General features: G+C 38.2%; 1 protein-coding gene across 1 annotated transcript in view; it reads right to left on the bottom strand.

The window, feature by feature from the left end:
- Positions 1–2,083: 2,083 nt before the first annotated feature.
- LOC128691835 (glycosylated lysosomal membrane protein B) overlaps positions 2,084–23,942 on the bottom strand; it is a 39,116-nt gene continuing 17,257 nt past the window's right edge. Inside the window, exons 4-7 of the mRNA XM_070101021.1 lie at positions 17,419–17,543; positions 16,346–16,514; positions 15,706–15,992; positions 2,084–11,190 (exon numbers count right to left, since the gene is read on the bottom strand). Of these exons, the coding sequence (XP_069957122.1) occupies positions 11,022–11,190; positions 15,706–15,992; positions 16,346–16,514; positions 17,419–17,543 (750 nt within the window). The 3' untranslated portion in view covers positions 2,084–11,021. The remainder of the gene's footprint in view (positions 11,191–15,705; positions 15,993–16,345; positions 16,515–17,418; positions 17,544–23,942) is intronic.

Here is a 23,942-nt window from a genome sequence, read left to right as displayed (position 1 = left end):
CACTGTTTCTTAGTCTCTCCAACATCACATGATTGTATAAGGCTACAGTCTGTGGTCAAAACAAGACCCAATTATTATTATTATAATAATAAAAAAAAAAGAAGCGCTAAACCTACAAGAGTCAGAACAAGACCTGAATAATGCAAATGTAATAGCTGGTATGTTACTATAACCAGTGAAGAGTTATGAGAACAATTAAGTTAAGGTTAGGGTGTATAGGAGGGAGGGGGACTATTTTCCAGTGAAAGTAGGATGTGTTATGTCACTATGGTGGTTTAATATATTTATAGATGGAATAGTAAAAGAAGTGAATGCTAGGGTGCTGGGGAAAGGTTTGGGATTGAAAGATTATGAATCTTATTCAAAGTGTTAGCCAGTGACTCAGTTCTTTTATGAGATTCTGAAGATAGTTTCAGAAGCTAGTGGACAAATTTGGAAAGGTATGTAAAAAACAGATATTAAAAGTAAACATAGAAAAGAGAAGGGTGATAAGAGTAAAGAAAAAGTCTGGAGGTTGGAAGTATGGAGGATGTGGATGCGTTCAAATACTTGGGAGTGGACAAGTCAGCAGATGAGTCTGTGAAAGAGGTAAGCTATAGAATAGAATAGATGAAGAGAAAAACAGTATGTGGTGCATGGAGGTTTCTGTGGAAAGAGGTTATCTATGGAAGCAATAAAGGGAATGTACTAGAGTGTAATGGTACCGACAGCTTTATATGGGTGCGAGGCATGGGCTCTAAGCATTGCAACAAGAAGGTGGCTAGAGGCAGCAGATACGTCATGTTTGAGAGCAATGTGTAGTGCAAGTATTATGCAGAGGATTAAGAGTGTAGAAATTAAAAGATGGTCTGGGGTCACCAAGGGTATAATTTAGAGTCCTGAGAAGTTGTTCAGGTGGTTTGGGTATAGGTTGACAAAGAGGGTATATAAATTTCAGGTGGAAGGTTGGAAGGCAAGTAGTATATAGGTTATCCCAGGAATAGTTTAGTTTTAGGGGCTTGAGCATGTTAGGAGTGAATGAAAACAAGCAATTTGTAATAGAGGTACTTTTGGCTTATGAGTGAGGCATTCAGGAAAATTGGTTAGCTGGACTTGAGTCCTGAAGGTGCGAAGGGCAGTGCCTGCACTCTGGAGGGAGTGGGGATGTTGTGGTCAGAGGGGTAATCTGATTGTGATTTCAGCACACTTCTAGAAAGGCAGTTATTGAGTGAATGTGTTTTCTTTGGGTCAGCATGCCTTGGCAGGAGATGGCCATTGAGAGAAAGATCAGAAATGGTACAGAACAAACAAATTTTTTGTAAACAGTAATATAAATATTTATTGCTACATTAAGTTACGCTGAACATTAGAATAAATGCACAACCGTAAATGACCTGAATACAATAAAAAATGCTAAATATACATAAACCTATTGCAATTCATTAAAAAAAAAATCGCTTTACTTGATATTTATACACACACTTGCAGGGGTAATTAAAATAATGATTACACGAGAGCTCATAACTAGTCTAACCATCCCTCAAGAGAAGTGCCTTGATTCCAGCAATGAGTTCTTAATCCAAGGAACTGCATTTAGCCTCTCCTTCCCTGAACTTAACCTGACTGCCTCTCACTCCCCAGATACTATATGACCCCTCTAGGTTTAGCCATTCCACCTGATTAAACTATTCAAATTCTCAAATTTGCAGTCCAGTTATATGACCATTCCAGGTTTAGCACTTAACATGATTATATTATAAATAATTCTTGTCCTAATGTGCAAAATTTAATCCAATATTTTCCCTTTAAGGTAGGTGCCCCAGACACTGATGAAGGTTCTTAGTCCAAAGAATTGGAGCTACCCTACCTTTCTGTGGATTGAATGATTGCTCCCATTTCCTAAGACACTGTCTGACTTATGGGTTTACCTCTCCTCCCTCCTATAAAATTAAAGAAAAATATCCTACATTTTGACATGGGCAGTCAGAGAATATATTATTTGCAGAATATGTGGAGTTATTTGGGCTCGGATATTCATACATTATATACACAATGTACCAAACCTGTATGGACCAAAACACTGGAAGGTTGAGAAGAGATATCAGCAATCAATCAAGTTTATTCTCTATAAGGATTACAATACAGGGTTTACAGATTTTGGATATTGTGTGGTTTACATGTTATAAAATACTAATTACAGAGGGGGCCACTAGGACACCTAGCATGGCTAGGCATTTTGGGCAGACTTAGATTAATTCTTAACAATGGGAGGTAGTGTGTAGGATAAACTTACGAGACAACACAAAGTCAAATTTGGCAGTGAGCTTCAGTTAAAAATTTAGTGTCTGCATTGAAGGTAGAGTTTTTTGAAAGATAACATTATAATGCAGTGCTAAACCTGAAAGGGTCAAACAACAATGATTCCAAAAGGAGAGCAATCCTAAAAAAAAAAAAAAAAAAAAAAAAAATATCTATCAAATCCCCACCCCCCTTTCTCTGATCTCGTCTCATCTTGTCTTTCATATCTCTCGCTGCACATTCTTATTTATTTCTTTACTAGCAAGATTAGAACAATATTAAGAGATGTCCTCAAACATTAAAGGCCCAGATAAGAAACAATATGCTGTATTAATATAATTTTGTAGCATTAACAGGACCTCTAGGGCCATAACGCACTCATGAATTTGAGGTTCAGAGAGTAAATATACTATATTTTTAATCGTTATTCCCCCAAAATAATGCTTAGTTTTTTGTCACTTGGCATTTGACTTCTTACACTACACTATCTGTATAGCAATTATTATTATAATCAGAACTAAGTGCTAAACCCAACCTGTATAGCAATACTACATCTGATGCATATGCCATACATGCTACAGTTTACCTATCTTAATACATTGTACCTGTCATATTACAATTGTTTTTATAGTATATAATACAAAATTACATTTCTATGTAAACAGAAAAAATGCATCATGTCCTACAAAATTGTTTTACTGCTAAAACAGTTGGGAAAATTATAGATGTATCATGCTACAATGAGGATATCCCTCACAGGAGATACTCTTGATCCAAGGAGCTACACTTATCTTCCTTTTGCATTGAATATGAATGCATCCCATTCCACAGGCACTATATTACCCCTATGGGTTTAGTGCTCCCTTGAATAAAATAAATACAAGGGAGTTCCAAGACTAATTTTTACCCTCCAACACCTGGAGTCTAAGAATGAGACACTTATGCAACATGTGGGAATCTTTACTGAGGCAATGTTTCACCAGCCAGTGGGAAAACTTTTCCTCAATAAAGATTCCCAAATGCTGCACGTCTCATTTTTCAACTTGTATGGCCACTTCCAATTTAAACTAATGACACTGTGACTGTGTATAGACTACACCATTAGGCTTATTGACCTCTCTACCACTCTCCTGCACAACTACAGCATTTTACATGTATATACATATATTAGTACATATAAATATACATATACCATTTAAAATGGGTTAAATGACAACAGTAAGGAACTTGCACTGCATCTTTGGTTAATAACATGAAAAATATAAACTATCACATTGTTACTTCATATATTGATCTTTTTACCTAGACAACTGTCTTGCCTCCATCATGTTAAGACACTTCACACAACAAGATGGAAGAAAGCTGTGATCCCTACCCACAGCACTAAGACCCATATGGGTTTAGCACATAAAATGAATATAAAATTAACCAGAAAGCAATAGATTGGGCAATATCGTCCACATGTTCATGCAAGCATCAGTACTCAAATTGCATTTAAAATTAAAGTTTACAGTGCAATCAGGTTATCTCAACAGATTTACACAAACAATAAAGGGACAAAAATATGACTTACCTCATATACAACAATGCTGTATGAACATTAGAATACTAAACAAATATAGTGCATATAAGCCCTAATAAAATCTAACTTAATTTTTTTTAACACATTGGCTGTTCCCACCGAGGCAGTGACCCAAAAAGAAAAAAAAATTTCATCATCATTCAACACTTTCACCATCGCTCATACATAATCACTGTCTTTGCAGATGCACTTAGATATGACAGCTTAAATGTCCCTCCAAATTGCCATTGTCCCAAACCCCTCCTTTAAAGTGCAGCATTGTACTTCCCATTTCCAGGACTCAAGTCTGGCTTACTGGTTTCCCTGAATCCCTTCACAAAATATTACCCTGCTTACACTCCAACAGCCAAAAACCATTAATCTCCATTCATTCCTATCTAACACGCTCATGCATGCTTGCTGGAAATCCAAGCCCCTCGCCCACAGACCCTCCTTTATGCCCTCCCTTCAAAATTTTCGGGGACGATCCCTACCCCACCTTCCTTCTCCTACAGATCTATACTCTCCAAGTCATTCTACTTTGTTCCAATCTCTTAACTTAAAAATATTCTTCATAATATACATTGCATTCTTGATGGACATATACTTTTAAAAATATATAGTATATAGCATATCTTTATTTATTACAAAAATGCATCAGCTGTGAGAACCCTGAAATACCAGTTTTAAACTACTGTTAGTCACCTCAAGATAGGCAACTTTTATGCCAATGGAGGGCTCCTGATCCAGGGAATTAGACCTGACCTTCCCATGCATCAAACCTGATTGCTTCCCATTCCTCCAGGTGCTGTATGATCTCTACATATTTAGCATCCCTCCTTTTCCTGTCTATGTAATAATCATTCAACCGGGTAAGTACTATAAAGGGCTTGGTTATTCAACAGGTGTGGGAGAGCATGTTAGGACTGAGTGGAGGCAAGTGGTTTTTATGATTTGATGTGCTGTTGGAGTGTGAGCCAGGTAACATTTATGACGGGACTGGGAAACCGGTTAACTGGACTTAGAGTCCTGGAGATGGGAAGTACAGTGCCTGCATTCAGAGGGAGGGTTAGAGATATAAGATTTCATTCAGATTTTTAACCCTGGAGGGTTAGCCACCCAGGATAACCCAAGAAAGTCAGTGTGTCATTGAGGACTGTCTAACTTATTTCCATTGGGGTCCTCTATCTTTTCCCCCAGGACGCGACCCACTCCACTCGACTAACACTCAGGTACCTATTTGTTACTAGGTGAACAGGACAACAGGTGTAAGGAAATGCATCAAAATGTTTCCAGCCACCAGGAATCGAACCCGGGCCCTCCGTGTGTGAAGCGAGAGCTTTAGCCACTGGGCCTGGTGTGGTGTTGGCATGCCCCAGGCAAGACAGAAATGGAGTGAGTGATGGTGCAAATGCTTCTTTTTTTTCGGGTCATACTACCTTGGTGGGAGATGATCGGTGTTAAAAAAAAAAGTAAAGGGAAGGCTCTCTTGCCTAAGTATGGCTCTTGGGTCACTTTATCAATGAAGCATGTAACAGTAGTTTGCCTGGTAACCTTAATAGGTAGGTCGGTTAGTCGGTCGGTTGGTAGGTAGGGTGTGTGTGTACTCACCTAGTTGTGATTGCAGGGGTCGAGTCACAGCTCCTGGCCCCGCCAGGAGCTGTGTGTGTGTGTGTGCACGCGCACGTGCCTGCCAACCTTAATAGCAGTGTTTGTGTGTGTGGTCTGCCTGGTAACTATCACTGCAAGAATTATTTCCTGTCTAATACTTTTGTTTCCTTATTATGTTCTCTATTCTTCCTTCCTAAATTTTACTTTGAAAAATAAGTTGACATGCCAGGACTACATTCTTTCTTACCACAATCTCTTAAGTCAGCAGTGCAAATATTTCAGACTTGGCATACCCAAACCATTAGGTAGTATTCTAACAAACTGTGTGTGCTGGTAAACTGTCCAAATGTAGATCTATGTTCACGTGCGTAGCACTCTGAACATAGATCTACGTTTTTTTTCCCATTTGAAAGCATGTAAAATAAAACATAGATTACGTTCGGAGCGCTACACACATGAACGTAGATACGTTTGGACAGTTTAAGGGTTAATTTAAAACACTTAAACAAATATATGTAATATTTTGAAAAAAATCACCCTAATCTCAGTATGGCAAAATATAAGAAAACATAACATAACATTATCACTTTCTCTTATGTAAGAACATAAGAAAGAAGGAACACTGCACAAAATATCAAATAGAGTATAGAAAATCTAAACAAATTCCACTTTATATATTTGCAAAACTGGATATAAAATTATAACTTTGGTTTAAATACATGTTACTACCATGTTTAAGTGGTAACACAGCATATAGAGTACTCAGATAATGTCTTACCTTAAAGAGCTTTAGGAAATATCAACATGTATAATTAAAACACAAGTACCATTATAAACCAACATATAAATCATCAGAGCCGTCTAGAATGTACAGTAAACCCTTCCTTCAGTCATGTGGGGGTTGTCTTCATGACAACTGGTGCATAAACAAATATTCTTTTACGTACAGTGAGCAACACGGGGAAAAATTAAAGATATTTCCCAAGTTAACTTTCAATTTTTTAATTGCTTTCCAGACACTTCCCAGGTTAACTTTCAAATTTTTTAATTGCTTTCCAGACATTTCCTTTTTTTCACTGCTTTCCAGACATTTCCTAAGTTAACCCTCATTTTTTTAATTGCTTTACTAAGTAAAAACTATCATAACTTACCTCACATTCCAGTAGTCATCATTGGTAGCATTTCAAGACTGTGTATAGAGGACTGTTGTTGGTCTACTGAGCTGAGATGGAGGGATGTGGTTCTTGTGGAGGTCGAATCACTTGTCAAATCAAATCCTTAATTTCTTTGTATAGTACAATGTGTAGTTTATGTGTAATAAAATATCATCAAGCACAAAGAAAGCCACTAGAATGCATGAGCATTTCAGGCAGACTAATTCTAATGCTTACAGTAGCTGATGATTGTCTTAGAACATACAAAATTCTTGTTCCAAAGCCAGCCTCAGAACTAGGCTTCTCTCCATACCAGGATCATCATTAGTAAAAAAAAAAAAAAAAAAAAGTACATCGATTAACAACAAGAAATTTTTTCTGGTTACTGTTGCAGTGTTAAGTCTCACACCTTCAGGTTTTTCTTATTTTCTCTTTGCTTGTCTGCCTGGAAATTCATCAATGCCAGTCAATCTTTAAAAATCTTTTTCTTTCAACAAACCAACTGCATCCCACTAAGGCAGGGTTGTCCAAAAAGAAAAATGAAAGTTTCTCTTTTTAAATTTAGTTAAATATACAGGAGAAGGGGTTACTAGCCCCTTGCTCCCGGCATGTTTTTCACCTCTTACGACACGCTTGGCTTACAGAGGAAGAATTCTGTTTCTTAAAAATATCCACACCAAATGTTTAGCCATGCATGTGGAGATGTAATGTGTACGTGTTTGTCAATGCAAGGTAGTGAGGTATGCTCCTCTAAATTTCAAGGAACACGAATCTTTACTTCCCCTCACTCCCGCTTTTTCACCCATTTCCATTCTTTCCTTCCCTATCCTTCCTCCTTCCCCTTATTCTCCTTCTTACCAGGGTTCTGGAAATAGTTCAAGTTCCAGGCCATTAATGACCTTAGCCAGCACTGAGAGTTGACTGGAGCAATTCAGCCATGCTAACTCCTAAGTACATGTCCATTTGCAACATTAAACTGGTATGTCAGTCTTGAAGCTGTCATCCATTGCCTTCAGTTTTTCTATTGACTTACATGATTAGAGGCACTTCAAGGTTTTAATAGCTCCTTGAGTTAAAGTCTGTATCGAAGACATCATAATGGGTAGAAAAACACAATTCATATTTCGGTCAATGAACTACATCTGCACAGGATGACCATAGGAAATATCACAAATAAGGAGACCCTTTAATGAAAGGTTCTTGGTGACCAGGTGCTGCTTTGCCCTAGAAATAAAGAAATGTATGAAGCATTCACAAAACAGGCCCATCATTCATACTCCCTTGTTAGACTGCCAAGCAATATATAAGCAGATTATGTCCTAGCCTTTAAAAGCATTGGGATTCTTTGCACAATAAGTGAGCATAGGCTTGCGCTTCAACTTTCCTTTTCCTTTGAACTTTTTTTTTTTCTTTCTTTTTGGGTCACCCTACCTCAGTGAGAAATGGATGCAAAAAAAAAAAAAAAAAAAAAAAAAAAAAAATGAACAATTCTTGGCTGTCTTCCAATGAGATGCAAATGATTCCCGTTTGCCATGTAAGTTCTTGATGACATACACTTCCAACATAATTCTATTTATTTTCTTTCAACACAGCAGCCATATCTCACCGAGGCAGGGTGGCCCAAAAGGAAAAATGAAAGTTTCTCCTTTAACATTGAGTAATATATACAGGAGAAGAGGTTACTAGCCCCTTGCTCCCGGCATTTTAGTCGCCTCTTACAACACGCATAGCTTACGGAGGAAGAATTCTGTTCCACTTCCCCATGGGGATAAGAGGAAATAAACAAGAATAAGAACTAGAAAGAAAATAGAAGAAAACCCAGAGGGGTGTGTGTATATATGTGCTTGTACATGTATTTGTAGTGTGACCTAAGTGTAAGTAGAAGTAGCAAGACATACCTGAAATCTTGCATGTTCATGAGACAGAAAAAAGGACACCAGCAATCCTACCATCATGTAAAACAATTACAGGCTTTCGTTTTACACTCACTTGGCAGTACATGTATTAAATACTTTATCAGAGCTTTAACTGTTGCCAGTAATAAGTCTGACAAACTCAATAGGGTAAGTATAAATGGTTTAGAAAACCAGCAAGTTGATAAAAGAGACACTTGTGCAACATTTGGGTATCTTCACTATGGAAACGTTTCACCAGCCAGTGGCGTCTTCAGTCCAATACAGAGAAGAATGGTGGAAGATGAGAAACTTGATGTAATCAGTCCCTCAGCCTGGAGTGGATGTGTTCAGTCTATCAATCTTGACCAAAGAAGCCACTGGCTGGTGAAACAATTCCATAATAAAGATACCTAAATGTTGTACAAGTGTCCCATTCATCAGCTGCATGATCAGCAGATGCTGTCACTAGAAACTTCGTATGCAATTAATGTAATTCTTAGAACTTCTCAAACCAATAAGCACTAAAATTATATTGAGAATGATCTCCTTCCTTCTCATACAGTTTCATAGAAAGACTAAGCTACATGTCTTATTATCTGAACACTAAGGGTACCCCCCCCCCCCCCCGGTTTCATCTTCAATCTACATACAGTGGAACCTTGGCACTTGAACTTCATTCATTCCAGAAGGCTGTTCAAGTACTGAACAAATTTTTCCCAACAAATACATATATTCTTTTTTGTTGGCTATTATCACTAATCTTCTTAGGCCCCATGGTGACTTATTTATAAATAACATAAAAAACACCAAAAAAAAGTGAAGAAACACAAAATAGTTTACAGCGAAGTTCTGGCAGGTCATGTTTGTTTGGTCGAGTGCCAAACAAACGGTCAGCTAGTGAGCGATTTCTTTTACCGAACAAAGCATTCGAATACCGAATTGTTCAAGTAGGGAGCTGTTCAAGTACCGAGGTTCCACTGTATTAACTTTTCCATCTTAGTCAACTATACTGACCTCTGTGGCTTTCTTTTTGGCAGGTCACACTTGACCACATGCTGCACAAGCTCTTAACCTTTTCTCATAATTTCTAATTTTACAAAGGTTGATTTGTCACAGTAAACTCTCATGTAGTTTCCATCACAAACACATCTTGAAGCATATAAAAAATTTCCACTCTCATCAACAGCAAAGTAGATTCACATGTATTCTTCTTGGCAACTCAGCATCACTAGTGTTTCTCTTTGATGCCATAGCTAACATCCGGAAATGTGACAGAGGTGCGAATATCTAAAACGGCTTGGCAAACATTGAATCAGTGAAGCTTAAGATGCTCCAGAAAGTATCTAAGTGGCATGGGTGGTCAGTGGAAACTGAGAAGGAAGGTGTCTAGTGAACCAAATTGTGACATGTCAAACTTTCTTAGTCCAGCAGGCTCAAGCAGATACAGGCAGGTTTGCCAGGATGGGTCCTTGCCTGGGTCTTCTCCATGCAGTGACCCAGTGCAGATCCAAGCAGGTGAGAAGTGGGCTGCCATGTGGGCAATTCGCAACATTTTACACTGGAGTGTACTCACGTTTTACACACAACTGAACATTATGAAATACTAACGTGAGCTGTACCCAAATTTTACTTGTTATTGATTTTTTTTTAATATTTACACTGAATAATTTCAACATTTTTCTGTGTTGTTCACCTAATTCTTGAAATGTCTTTTAAAAAAAACTGTACAAACTAAATTATGCAACACTGTATAAGGGTTTATTGTACATAAATATAATTCTAATACAGTGGAACCTCGGATTTTGTATGCCCTAATTTGTATGTAAAACTACAGTTATTCTCTATAAAATGTATTTTTGTTAATATTTTTGGGTGTCTGGAATGGATTAATTGAATTTACATTATTTCTTATGAGAAATATTGCTTCAGTTTTCGTATGATTTGGGCTTTCGTCAGACTTTTTCGAACGGATTAATGACGAAAACCAAAGTTCCACTGTATATATTTAAAATCTGATGAGCCACGTTATTTCTTTTAACATGCATTCTGAGAACAAATGGGTTCACTATTGGATCATGAGTCAATATGAGAGAGTGAGACAGGAAGACTTACCTGCATAATGTGACTGAATGTGTGAGTGAGTTTGGACCACTGGATTACTAGACCCAATGTTGTAAATATTAAGATTTTTGGACTATTTCCTTCTTACCACTAAAATTGAAATATTTTGACTAAAAATCCATTATTTTGCAGTCAATATACCAAATCTTTTAGTATATGGAAGTACATCTTCAAAATCATTCTACTGTACTTGTCTATACAGAACAATTTAATTTGCAAAAGATTTTCATAAAAACTAAAAACTATCTACAAGTATCACAGAATAATTATCTACACCCAAATGCACTTAAGCATAAGGGAAAAATATATTTTTGACATTGTTTATACAGTACAACTTTAAAAAACATTTATCATAATGCTACAAGAGTTAAAAAAAAGAATGCATCTAAAACAAAATACAAACTAATCCTGAATAAGTGGCTGCGAGGACCTGCGACACTTGCGGCTGACAATCACTGTACCACCAATAAGGAACATAAGTACAGGAATGCTCACTCCCACTGCGATGATGGCAATCACCAATGTGGAGAAAGTTTCATCAGGCGGAGTACCATGTCCCAATGCCACTGTCCTGAAAATATAATTTATCATAGTTAAGGAGCTCGTTACTTTCTAATTTTTATTTTTCAACACATCAGATGTATCCCACCAAGGCAGAGTAACAGGGGTAACCTAGCCCCTTCCTCTTGGCATTTTAGTTGCCTTTTATGACATGCATGGGTTACATAGAAAGAATTCTGTTCCACTTCTCCATGGAGATACTTTCTAATTTTTTTTTTTTTTTTTTTGCATGATGGCCATTTCCCACAGAGGCAGGGTGACCCAAAAAAAGGAACACTTTCACAATCATTCACACTATCCCAGTCTTTCAGGGGGCACACAGATACGACAGTTTAGATGTCACTCTAAACAGTAAATATTCCAAACCCCTCCTTCAGAGTGCAGTCATTGTAATTCCCACCTCCAGGACTCAAGTCCGGCTAACCGGACACTGAACATGCATACAAAAAATATTTAATGGTAATGTTTTACTGAATTATAAAGGCCTACAGTGCTTGTCATTAGAATATGCCAGCCTCCTCTAAAACCATGACCACAAAACAGGTTGTTCACTACACTTTACGGCATCCTTCAACCAACTAGGAAGTGACTAACACACATTCTTCAGGATTTCATGGGGTAAATTTCCCCATGACTTGCAGATGGTGACTTCCAACTGTGGAGGTGGACTGATATCCTTTTCTTAGATTTCTCTCTATCACAGCCCAGAGATTCTCAATGAGGTTCAAGTCTTGGGAATTTCTTTACCGATCATCAAAGAAAGGCACAGTCACAAAGCCACTGACAAACAGATTTCACTGTGTGGCAAGGAGCACTGTACTGCATAATAATCATTGCACCACACTGCATGAAAGATTCAGGCAAATAATCACAGAGCAATTCTTGGCATGTTATTACTGTTAACGTTAGAAGGAACATTTTTCTAGGCTTCTTTGAATATATTTTTGGTGTAGTGCATGTCATTAACATTGTCCTCAAGGAATCAATGCAACCAGGACCTCACTGAATGCTCACACACGTAAATGGCTTCTATTTCCATCACTGATGGCCTGCCTTATATAATCCAATGATCTTTGCAATTCTCAACAAATTACTCATGCCCAAATTAATTCATCTATGGCCAAAAATGTTCAAAAAACTAGGCACTCAAGACCACATGGTCCAGGGAGACCATTAAAAAAAATCCATCCACCACACAAGCTTAATATGCGAGACAATTCCCCAGTCAAAGACAGATAATTTTTTTTTCAACAAACCAGCCATATCCCACTGAGGCAGGATGACCTACAAAGAAAAATGACAGGTTCTCTTTTTAACCCTTAAACGGTCCAAACGTATATATACGTTCTCTCGTGTAGCGCCCCAAATTTTTTGAGAAAAAAAAAAAATCTTTTGTTTTTAATAGGATAAAAGAGCATATGGTACCCAGGCGTCCCCAATTTTTTTCATATGGCGCACAGTGAGTGCGCACACCCATTCTCTCATGTTTAGGTGACTCAGGCTTATCGTGCCAATGTTGAACGTATCACAAAGGAAATGTATATATACGTTTGGGGCGCTATGCGAGAGAACATATATATACGTTTGGACCATTTAAGGGTTAAATTTAGTAATAGAGATAATTATAATTACAGTAAGCTTTACAATCAATAGTAATGTTATACATTTAATTAATATACTTAAGCCATTTTACATTATTTTTTAAGAATATAACCACTGCACTTATAGGTAGTAGGTTGGTAAACAGCAACCGCCCAGGGAGGTACTACCGTCCTGCCTAGTGAGTGTAAAACGAAAGCCTGTAATTGTTTTACATGATGGTAGGATTGCTGGTGTCCTTTTTTCTGTCTCATAAACATGCGAGATTTCAGGTACGTCTTGCTACATACTTCTACTTACACTTAGGTCACACTACACATACATGCACAAGCATATATATACACACCCCTCCGGGTTTTCTTCTATTTTCTTTCTAGTTCTTGTTTATTTCCTCTTATCTCCATGGGAAAGTGGAACAGAATTCTTCCTCCGTAAGCCATGCGTGTTGTCAGAGGCGACTAAAATGCTGGGAGCAAGGGGCTAGTAACCCCTTTTCCTGTATACGTTGCTAAAGTTAAAAAGCGAAACTTTTGTTTTTCTTTTTGGGCCACCCTGCCTTGGTGGGATACGGCTGGTTTGTTGAAAAAAAAAATAAAACCACTGCACTTTAAAATTTAATACACTAATTAAAGATTAGCTTTCAGCATATTAAGGTGTAGGTTTACAATCAAGGTGTTTAAAAGTAAAGGAACCATGAGTGTAGATGCAACTATACAGTGGACCCCCGGTTAACGATATTTTTTCATTCCAGAAGTATGTTCAGGTGCCAGTACTGACCGAATTTGTTCCCATAAGGAATATTGAGAAGTAGATTAGTCCATTTCAGACCCCCAAACATACACGTACAAATGCACTTACATAAATACACTTACATAATTGGTCGCATTGGGAGGTGATCGTTATGCGGGGGTCCACTGTATTACCAGGTATACACCCCCAACTAAATGGTACTAACAATTATACATTCCAGCAAGTTTTGTAACCTGGCCACCATCAACAAACCAAGTACTGTAATGTATTTGTCCTTTAATTCTTTAATATAAAGAAAGAACACCCTGCATTATAAGAAAATCCCCACAGGGATGGTGTTTTCGAAGATAAAACGTTTTGTTAATTTCTGGGCCTTTGTGGTTTGCTGCTCTCCAAGGAGCAAAATTTCCACAAAATTTATCGTTACTTAAATGTTTCCCACAGGTAGTGAAATGCTAACAAAATTCCTAGCATACATTAAAACAGAAAATGCAGCTGTAGTATGATGTCCTTTGCCATAATTTAAAGACATGGGGAATAAAACTGCAAATTATGAAGACAGAAGGCCCTCTTTAGTACACAGGTGAAAAAAAAAAATGACACAAGACTATAAAAGGATACCGGGAAACCAGTATTCTCTTATAGTCTTGTGATTCCACCATGCTTTTGGCAAGACAGCAACTGAATGAATGATAGTGAATATTTTGCCTCTTTTTGGGTCACTAATTTGGTTGGATGTTGTGCAAACAAGAATAAAGACAGACACACACAGCAAAACAAGACTATTCAGACAATGTTCCACTCAATTTTTTTTCAAGTCACAATCTAAAAAAAGCTTGTTCGGCTATTTTGTCTTCACAGATAAGGATTTCTTGCCCTATCAAGGGAAGCTCCTTGATACCAGTGTGGGACTCTTGATCCTAGTGATTGGGCTAGTCCTCCCCTTTCTTGGACTGAACCTGACTGCCCTCCATTCCTCAGGTGTTGTGGCCCCCTACAGGTTTAGAGCTTTCCCCCTCAATATAATAACGGAAACAAGAGACCATAAATACAAACTATGGCCCACCCTTGTAGGTCTTTAGTTTTGTAAAGTAAAAGGACACAAGTGCAACTAATGTGACATTTTATTGTGGCAACGTTTCGCTCTCCAGGAGCTTTATCAAGCCGTTACAAACAATACATGCACACAGAGGGTATATAAAGGCTCAGAGTGAGGTGCAATACTAGTGAGGTACTCGATGTTCACTAGTGGTAGTGGTAGTAGTAGTAGTAGTAGTAGTAGTAGTAGTAGTAGAAGTAGTAGTAGTAGTAGTAGTGACAAAAGTAATACAATATGGTAGAGCAATTAATTCGTACATGAGTAAAAATTGCTCTACCATATTGTATTACTTTTGTCACTACTACTACTACCACTAGTGAACATCGAAATGGTACCTCACTAGTATTGCACCTCACTCTGAGCCTTTATATACCCTCTGTGTCCATGTATTGTTTGTAATGGCTTGATAAAGCTCCTGGAGAGCGAAACGTTGCCACAATAAAATGTCACATTAGTTGAACTTGTGTCCTTTTACTTTACATATTGTCGGTAATTCTACCAACTTTATTACAGTCTTTAGTTCTCCTGTAGTGCTCCCCTTCCTTGGCCTGAGACCTACTCCATTACTTCTACTACAATACTAGTACTACTAGTATTGTCTCTTGTGCCACTTCCACTACTTCCCCTGCCTACTACCACCATTAATACTTCTACTACTTCTTCCACTCCAGTATTACCTCTACCACTATTTCTCCACTTCCTCTTTGCTTCCTCCTCTCTTTGTCCAATCCCTGCCCTCCTCTCATACATACTGGCTCCCTCACCTTCATGTGTTAGTGTGACTTGTTACTGATCCAGGTTGGACCAAAACATCATAAAGTTTCTTTCCCCTATGTACAGATTATTTGTGTAAACCAGCTCAGAAATTAGATTATAAAAATATTCTTTACAAAAACTGTAGTGGCAGATATTAGGAATGTGATTCAAGAGGTAGTGTTGCAGCCATGAAACCAAAACCTATATGATAAGCTAAAAAATGAAGAAAGGCCACAATAAGCATAACTATGTTCCTGTAATAACAAACAGGAAATCATATACAACAAAGCACACATTTCAATGAGCAAACTTTTTTCTTACCATGTGGTATAATTATTTGCTAAATAAAAGTTGTCGTTAGTCAAGCCAAATGAAACAACAGACTTGGCAGTTGTTCGCTTTCCCACCAACTCATCCCCAAATACTGCATATGACAAGGATTCTTTCAGGGGTTGAGAGATTTCCTTCAGTAGAGTAAAACTGCTATTGATGTTTGGGTTCGTGGCCACATTAACATCACGATCAGAACTGAGGTAGCTGACAGGTCGCCATTGCATGTACCCTCCTTGCTGGCCGTTCCGTGCCAGAGATGTCATGACCTCGTAGAGCTGTCAAATAATTATAAATGTTAAGAGGCAGAACTTGTAATTATGTTGTATGTGGCTACTCAGAAATAGGCAAAAATTAGCTAAGGGGTTCCATAATGTTGAACATTCAACATTCAATGGACAACTGTAATCATTTAACATACGTATTTTATTAACATTAACCTTAACCTTCAATGCTAAAAGATTATAAAACAAGCAGTAAAAAGTCATAAGTCAAATTTAGTCTGCTACCATCACCATTATTTATTAAGCCAGAATATTCTGGAAAATATTCATTAGGATATGGCCAAACTACCAATATTCATGGCTCAACACAATAAAATAGAGGGTGTAAATTTCACGATTATTCTTACATGGAAAACTCCTGGTGTGTTTTCATCGTCAAGAGACTTTCTGGCAGAAAGCTGAATACCTTCTTCACCATCTATTATTTCCTCTGAACTAAAGATAACAAGGTCCATAGCCCATCGTGCATTGGCAAACCCACTGATGTCTCCTGGCCCCTCGTCTTCCACATATAATCTAATTTCAAAGAATATAAATAACTCATAATATTTACAAAACAAATACTGCATATAAATAATAAATGTAAGCAAGCAAATGAACAGCAACATAAATTAAAAGTAAAAACTACCATCATCTTAAGATATAAATTTTTAATAGGAAATTTTTTTGTTTTGAACCAAAACTAACATAACAACATAACTGTATCTTTCTAAAATTTCCATGCAGGACTATAAAATAACTTAATTTTCCCAACCAAGCTAAGAATTTGCATAACTATATTACAATAACTGCTATATTACTGTACTTACAACACTAACAAATGTTCACGACTCATGAAATCATAACACGAACATAAATAACTCATGAAGTGAACAGGAATCAACTTTTGGCATGGCAGTCCTAAAATTACGAATTCAATGCTCTCATGGTGCAGGCAGAAGTTCTGATGGCAGTCCTAGGAACTCTTTTAGGCAATGTAATCTAATCTCTAGCATTACTTAAAACTAGCAAGAGATACTCCTGATATTTATGCTGCTCTCAAAGAGAAGCCCTAATCTTCCTAAGTTAACTTTCTCATCACACCAAGACCCTCCTCATCAACTCTAATACGAGACTCCCACAATGGATTCCACAAGGATCCCAATGGAAATAAGTCACTTTGTCTGACTTTTTTGGATTAACCTAGATACTCTACATATATGCTGCTATGTATGATAATTTATGTAAATGTGTTTATGTGTACCTGTACCTGAACCTGAATAAACTTAATGTCATGGGTGGGGAAGGCACTTCCATAAGATACTGAAGGCAGCTATCAGATACCAGAAGCTCTTAATGTCCTCTGATATCACATAAACATTTTGCAAGGCTCACATGAAGTCAACTGGGGAACAAAATGCAGATAATCAACACTACATACTTGTTATCGTCAGAAGTGAGATTAAGGTCCAGATGGTCGAGTATCATATCCATCTGGGCTGAGTCTGGGGTTGTCAGGAGATGAGGCAACAATGTGCTTCTTCCATCCTCTCCAAAAGCTGTTAACTACAAAAACAAAACACTTCTGACAGTATTATACAATAAAAGTGAGGAACCACTTGGACAAGAACAATAAACAAGTGAAAGGGATCTGTACATTTCAACCTCAGAGAACCATAGGTCAAAATATACAGATTTCTGTCACCACTGTTTATTTTTCCTTGACTAAATGGCATTTCACTTTCCTTTAATAAGGGTTTATGACAATTTATTCCAAGCATTATACAATATTTCATATTATTCATCGAATTAACAACAAACTACACTGTTTAACAAGTCACGCTAATATGAAATGATATTGATAAAGGAAACTCAAGCTATTTAGTGTCAATTAAAAAATTAAAGAATACAGAAAGGAATTTTCTATAATGAACAGCTTTATTTCAATATAAACCACAGTACGAGTGGAGGTTAGAACCCATGACAAGAGAATAGCAAAACTCCAGGCCAGTGCATAAACAACTGGGCCAGCTGGCTACAATAAGATTCATCCAACTAGGTATAGTTATACACCACAGGGAGGTAGGCATGGTCCCCATTGTGACCACAAATGCAACTTTTTACAGATGAATCTCCTGCCAGCATGGCCATGACAAACTCAAGCTCAAGTCCTCTCAAAACTGTCATCATGACTCATGAAATCATAATAACAATTGCAAGCAAACCACGGTATGGGTGGTGTTAGAACCTACTTCAAGTGAATTAAAAACTCCAGGCCAGTGTGTAAGGAACACCAACATACTCATTAACAGACCTACATGCTTATCACATAGCACACAAAAATACTTAAAAAACAAACCCAAACAATTCATAATCAGTACAAACATACTTATCATATAAATCAGTATTTATGCTTATAGCCCGAGAACTTTGTGCCAAAATACACTTTTCGTTTATACAGCAGGACCACCATATCCGCGGGGAAAATGTTCCAAGGACTTGCCGTGGATACCGAAGCTGTGGATTGTAGCAAACCCTAGGTATGTAAGTCCTATCCATTTTTTTTTTTTCAATGAGTCGGCCATCTCCCACCGAGGCAGGGTGACCCAAAAAAGAAAGAAAATCCCGAAAAAGAAAATACTTTCATCATCATTCAACACTTTCACCTCACTCACACATAATCACTGTTTTTGCAGAGGCACTCAGAATACAACAGTTTAAAAGCACATACATATAAAGATACACAATATATCTTTCCAAACTGCCAATATCCCAAACCCCTCCTTTAAAGTACAGGCATTGTACTTCCCATTTCCAGGACTCAAGTCCGGCTATATAAAAATACTGTAACCAGTTTCCCTGAATCCCTTCAATAAATATTACCCTGCTCACACTCCAACAGCTCGTCATGTCCCAAATACCATTCGTCTCCATTCACTCTTATCTAACACGCTCACGCACACTTGCTGGAAGTCCAAGTCCTTCGCCCACAAAACCTCCTTTACCCCCTCCCTCCAAGTGGAGAATTATCACTTTTTCACTTGTGGGAAGCACTTCACGGCTTCTCTTAGGGTTTGAAGAACTGCCAGTATCTCTACCTTTGTGCTATGGGGACCATTATTATGCAAAATTAAGAGACATTTCTGGGCCACAGTAAACCATGGATAACTGAAACCACAAATTCCCACACCCGCCAGCATACTCCACCAATTTTCAAAAGTCTGAATCTGCTCACCATTAAGAAAATCCATACTTATTCATGTGCCCACTACATACACAGAACAATACACGCAAATATAAACTTCAGGATGTACGTGTTTATAGAGGGGCTACAGACATATCAGATCACTTTTTAGTTGTAGCTACACTGAGAGTAAAAGGTAGATGAGATACAAGGACAATAGAAGCATCAGGAAAGAGAGAGGTGAAGGTTTAAAAACTAAAAGAGGCAGTTAGGGTAAGATATAAACAGTTATTGAAGGATAGATGGGTTAATGAGAGCATAGGCAATGGGGTTGAAGAGGTATGAGGTAGGTTTAAAAATGTAGTGTTAAGAGTGTTCAGCAGAAGTTTGTGGTTACAGGAAAGTGGGTGCGGGAGGGAAGAGGAGCGATTGGTGGAATGATGATGTAAAGAGAGTAGCAAGGGAGAAAAAGTTAGCATATGAGAAGTTTTTACAAAGTAGAAGTGATGCAAGGAGGGAAGAGTATATGGAGAAAAAGAGAGAGGTTAAGAGAGTGGTGAAGCAATGTAAAAAGAGAGCAAATGAGAGAGTGGGTGAGATGTTATCAACAAATTTTGTTGAAAATAAGAAAAAGTTTTGGAGTGAGATTAACACGTTAAGGAAGCCTAGAGAACAAATGGATTTGTCAGTTAAAAATAGGAGAGAAGAGTTATTAAATGGAGAGTTAGAGGTATTGGGAAGATGGAGGGAATATTTTGAGGAATTGTTAAATGTTGATAGGGAAGCTGTGATTTCATGTATAGGGCAAGGAGGAATAACATCTTGTAGGAGTGAGGAAGAGCCAGTTGTGAGTGTGGGGGAAGTTCATGAGGCAGTAGGTAAAATGAAAGGGGGTAAGGAAGCTGGGATTGATGGGATAAAGATAGAAATGTTAAAAGCAGGTGGGGATATAGTTTTGGAGTGGTTGGTGCTATTGTTTAATAGGTGTATGGAAGAGGGTAAGGTACCTAGGGATTGGCAGAAAGCATGCATAGTTCCTTTGTATAAAGGCAAAGGGGACAAAAGAGAGTGCAAAAATTATAGGGGATAAGTCTGTTGAGTATACCTGGTAAAGTGTATGGTAGAGTTATTATTGAAAGAATTGAGAGTAAGACGGAGAATAGGATAGCAGATGAACAAGGAGGCTTTAGGAAAGGTAGGGGGTGTGTGGACCAGGTGTTTACAGTGAAACATATAAGTGAACAGTATTTAGATAAGGCTAAAGAGGTTTTTGTGGCATTCATGGATTTGGAAAAGGCGTATGACAGGGTGGATAGGGGGGCAATGTAGCAGATGTTGAAGGTGTATGGTGTAGGAGGTAGGTTACTGAAAGCAGTGAAGAGTATGTAGGAAAGAGGGAGATTATTTCCCAGAAAAAGTAGGCCTTAGACAAGGATGTGTGATGTCACCATGGTTGTTTAACCCTTTGAAGGTCGACAGGCCCTCTCCGAGACTCGGTCTCAGGGTTGGTCAAATTTAAAAAAAAAAAAAAAAAAAAAAATTCTTATGAAAAGATAGAGAATCTTTTCCCGATCATAATGACACCAAAAATATGAAATTTGATGGAAAACTTACGGAATTATGCTCTTGCGAAGTTAGCGGTCTCGGCGATGTTTACGGATCGGCGATTTTGCCCACTTTGAGCCCCATTTTTGGCCAGTTCCACTGTACGTACTACTAGTCGACAAAAAACATGAATATTTCGCTAGAACTCCATTTTTTCTATTGAATGAGTGCAAGAAACCACCCATTTACCAATTTCAACTATCCAGTACAGTGGTCAGAATTTAGCAATTTTGCCAATTTCACACAAATTTCAAAAGATGCCAATTTCCGAATAGGGTCCAGAACAAACAAGAAATACATTCCTGGCATTAAAATGACATTTCCTCTGTTCATTAGTCACGTCTCAAGGCCCCTCTTACATTCTTTTGCTTTCCACTTTGAATTTTTATTCTCACAAAAAATAGAAGATTTACTGTTATGCAGACTACTGCATTAGTGTAAAAAATGGTATGAATCATATTGGTGCACTTGCAAAAGAATATTAGACTCACCAGTTGACGTGTATTAGATGCTCCAAACTTCAGAACACCCGTGACTTAACCTGAATCCTCATTTTTTCTTTTTCTTCTTCTTCTTCTTTTTCTTCTTCCTCTTCCCCTTTCCTCTCTCCTTTTCTCCTCTGGGTTGTCTTTCTCTCTCCTGTCTCGTGTTTCTGTTCCTTCCTTATTTTATTTCACCACTTCCCCTTTCACGCACCTCGGTGCGCTTGCTCTCCCTCTGTGGGTTTCTAGCTCTCTTGCAGTGCTCCCCTTCCTTTGTATTTGACTGGCTCGTCTTCCTTATTTCCCACTTCTACCACTACCACTACTACTACCTCTTCTTCTTCTACTACATCTACTGATGAAATTAGACACATGTGCGGCGTCTGGTTGTCTTTGTTGTGGACGTTTCGCCATCCAGTGGCTGGCTGGATGGCGAAACGTCTATGGTGGGGATGCCCGGGTGTTGTGAGTGTGTCATTTTATCCTGTCGGTATTATATACAATTCTTGTACTACTACTACTACTACTACTACCACTACTACTACATCCACCTCTTCCTGCCTATATATAGCCGTCCTGCTCCTTCTCTGTTAGTATGACTTTGTCAATGGTCCAAGTCGGACCGAAACGTCGTCGTAAGCTTCTGTCTTTTATGTGCGGGTTATTTGAGTATGCTTGGCATGATTTGTTTACTTTTGAACTTTGGTAAAAATCGAACATTTCTGCTACTTTGAGCTCAATTTCAAGGTACTTTTCATTGTAAAACCAGTCAAAATCATCTCAATTTCTATGATATGCTTTCCATTCTATAAAATGAGACCAAGAAAACTAGAATACAACAATAAATACCATATGAAAATACAGTGCAAAGTCACTGTTTTATTCCAAAAAAACGGTCAAAGTTTGTTTTTTCTCATTATGCACTGTGTGCTGCAGGATTTTTTTTATACCATGCACACTGACCACATAGACCCATTCTTTCATATGGAGGCCTACCAGCTTTCTCCCACTAGATTTGAGGGCGCTAGAATTTAGGCGTACTAGTACGTCCGAAACCCTCAAAGGCTTAATATATTTATAGATGGGGTTTGTAAGAGAAGTAAATGCGAGGGTCTTGGCAAGAGGCGTGGAGTTAAAAGATAAAGAATCACACATAAAGTGGGAGTTGTCACAGTTGCTCTTTGCTGATGACACTGTGCTCTTGGGAGATTCTGAAGAGAAGTTGCAGAGGGTGGTGGATGAATTTGGTAGGGTATGTAAAAGAATAAAATTAAAAGTGAATACAGGAAAGAGTAAGGCTATAAGGATAACAAAAAGATTAGGTGGTGGAAGATTGGATATCAGATTGGAGGGAGAGAGTATGGAGGAGGTGAATGCATTCAGATATTTGGGAGTGGATGTGTCAGCGGATGGATCTATGAAAGATGAGGTGAATCATAGAATTGATGAGGGGAAAAGGGTGAGCGGTGCACTTAGGAGTCTGTGGAGACAAAGAACTTTGTCCTTGGAGGCAAAGAGGGGAATGTATGAGAGTATAGTTTTACCAACGCTCTTATATGGCTGTGAAGCATGGGTGATGAATGTTGCAGCGAGGAGAAGGCTGGAGGCAGTGGAGATGTCATGTCTGAGGGCAATGTGTGGTGTGAATATAATGCAGAGAATTCGTAGTTTGGAAGTTAGGAGGAGGTGCGGGATTGCCAAAACTGTTGTCCAGAGGGCTGAGGAAGGGTTGTTGAGATGGTTCAGACATGTAGAGAGAATGGAGTGAAACAGAATGACTTCAAGAGTGTATCAGTCTGTAGTGGAAGGAAGGCAGGGTAGAGGTCGGCCTAGGAAAGGTTGGAGGGAGGGGGTAAAGGAGGTTTAGTGTGCGAGGGGCTTGAACTTCCACCGGGCATGCGTGAGCGTGTTTGATAGGAGTGAATGGAGACAAATGGTTTTTAATACTTGACGTGCTGTTGGAGTGTGAGCAAAGTAACATTTATGAAGGGATTCAGGGAAACTGGCAGGCCGGACTTGAGTCCTGGAGATAGGAAGTGCGGTGCCTGCGCTCTGAAGGAGGGGTGTTAATGTTGCAGTTTAAAAACTGTAGTGTAAAGCATCCTTCTGGCAAGACAGTGATGGGGTGAGTGATGGTGGGAGTTTTTCTTTTTCGGGCCACCCTGCCTTGGTGGGAATCGGCCAGTGTGCTAATAAATAAAATAAACCCTCCACTCAAACTTCTCCTCGCCAACCTAAACAGGACACATGATCACAACACAAGACACAGATCTCTTTTTGATATACCTCGTGTCCATATCACACTGTGTAAAAGCTTTTTGCACATAAAGGGCCCCAAAATATGGAATTCATTACCAGAAGATATTAAAGTAACCCAGTCTGAAAATCAATTTAGACTCTTCTCAAAAGCCACTTAATCACCCTAGACTAAAAGCTAAACTCAGTACACACATACTTATGTACTCCCACATCATAACTTCAAAATCACTTTGAACCATTTATCCATTGTTGACAGGAATATAACTGAATCATTGTTTTCACAAAAAGCATTTTCGAATATATGAATATATCTTTTGTATTATACAAATTTTGATCCATTTATAATTAATAATCTACTGTACAATTATGAAATAATTACTATCCTACTGTACAACTATATAATCCTTAGTGTTAAATAGTCTGTAAGCCAATAAT

The sequence above is a fragment of the Cherax quadricarinatus genome, chromosome 75, assembly GCF_038502225.1.
Source record: "Cherax quadricarinatus isolate ZL_2023a chromosome 75, ASM3850222v1, whole genome shotgun sequence".
Lineage (NCBI taxonomy): Eukaryota > Metazoa > Arthropoda > Malacostraca > Decapoda > Parastacidae > Cherax > Cherax quadricarinatus.
The sequence above is the reverse complement of the archived record's forward strand: the minus strand, read 5'-3'. Positions and strand labels throughout refer to the sequence as shown.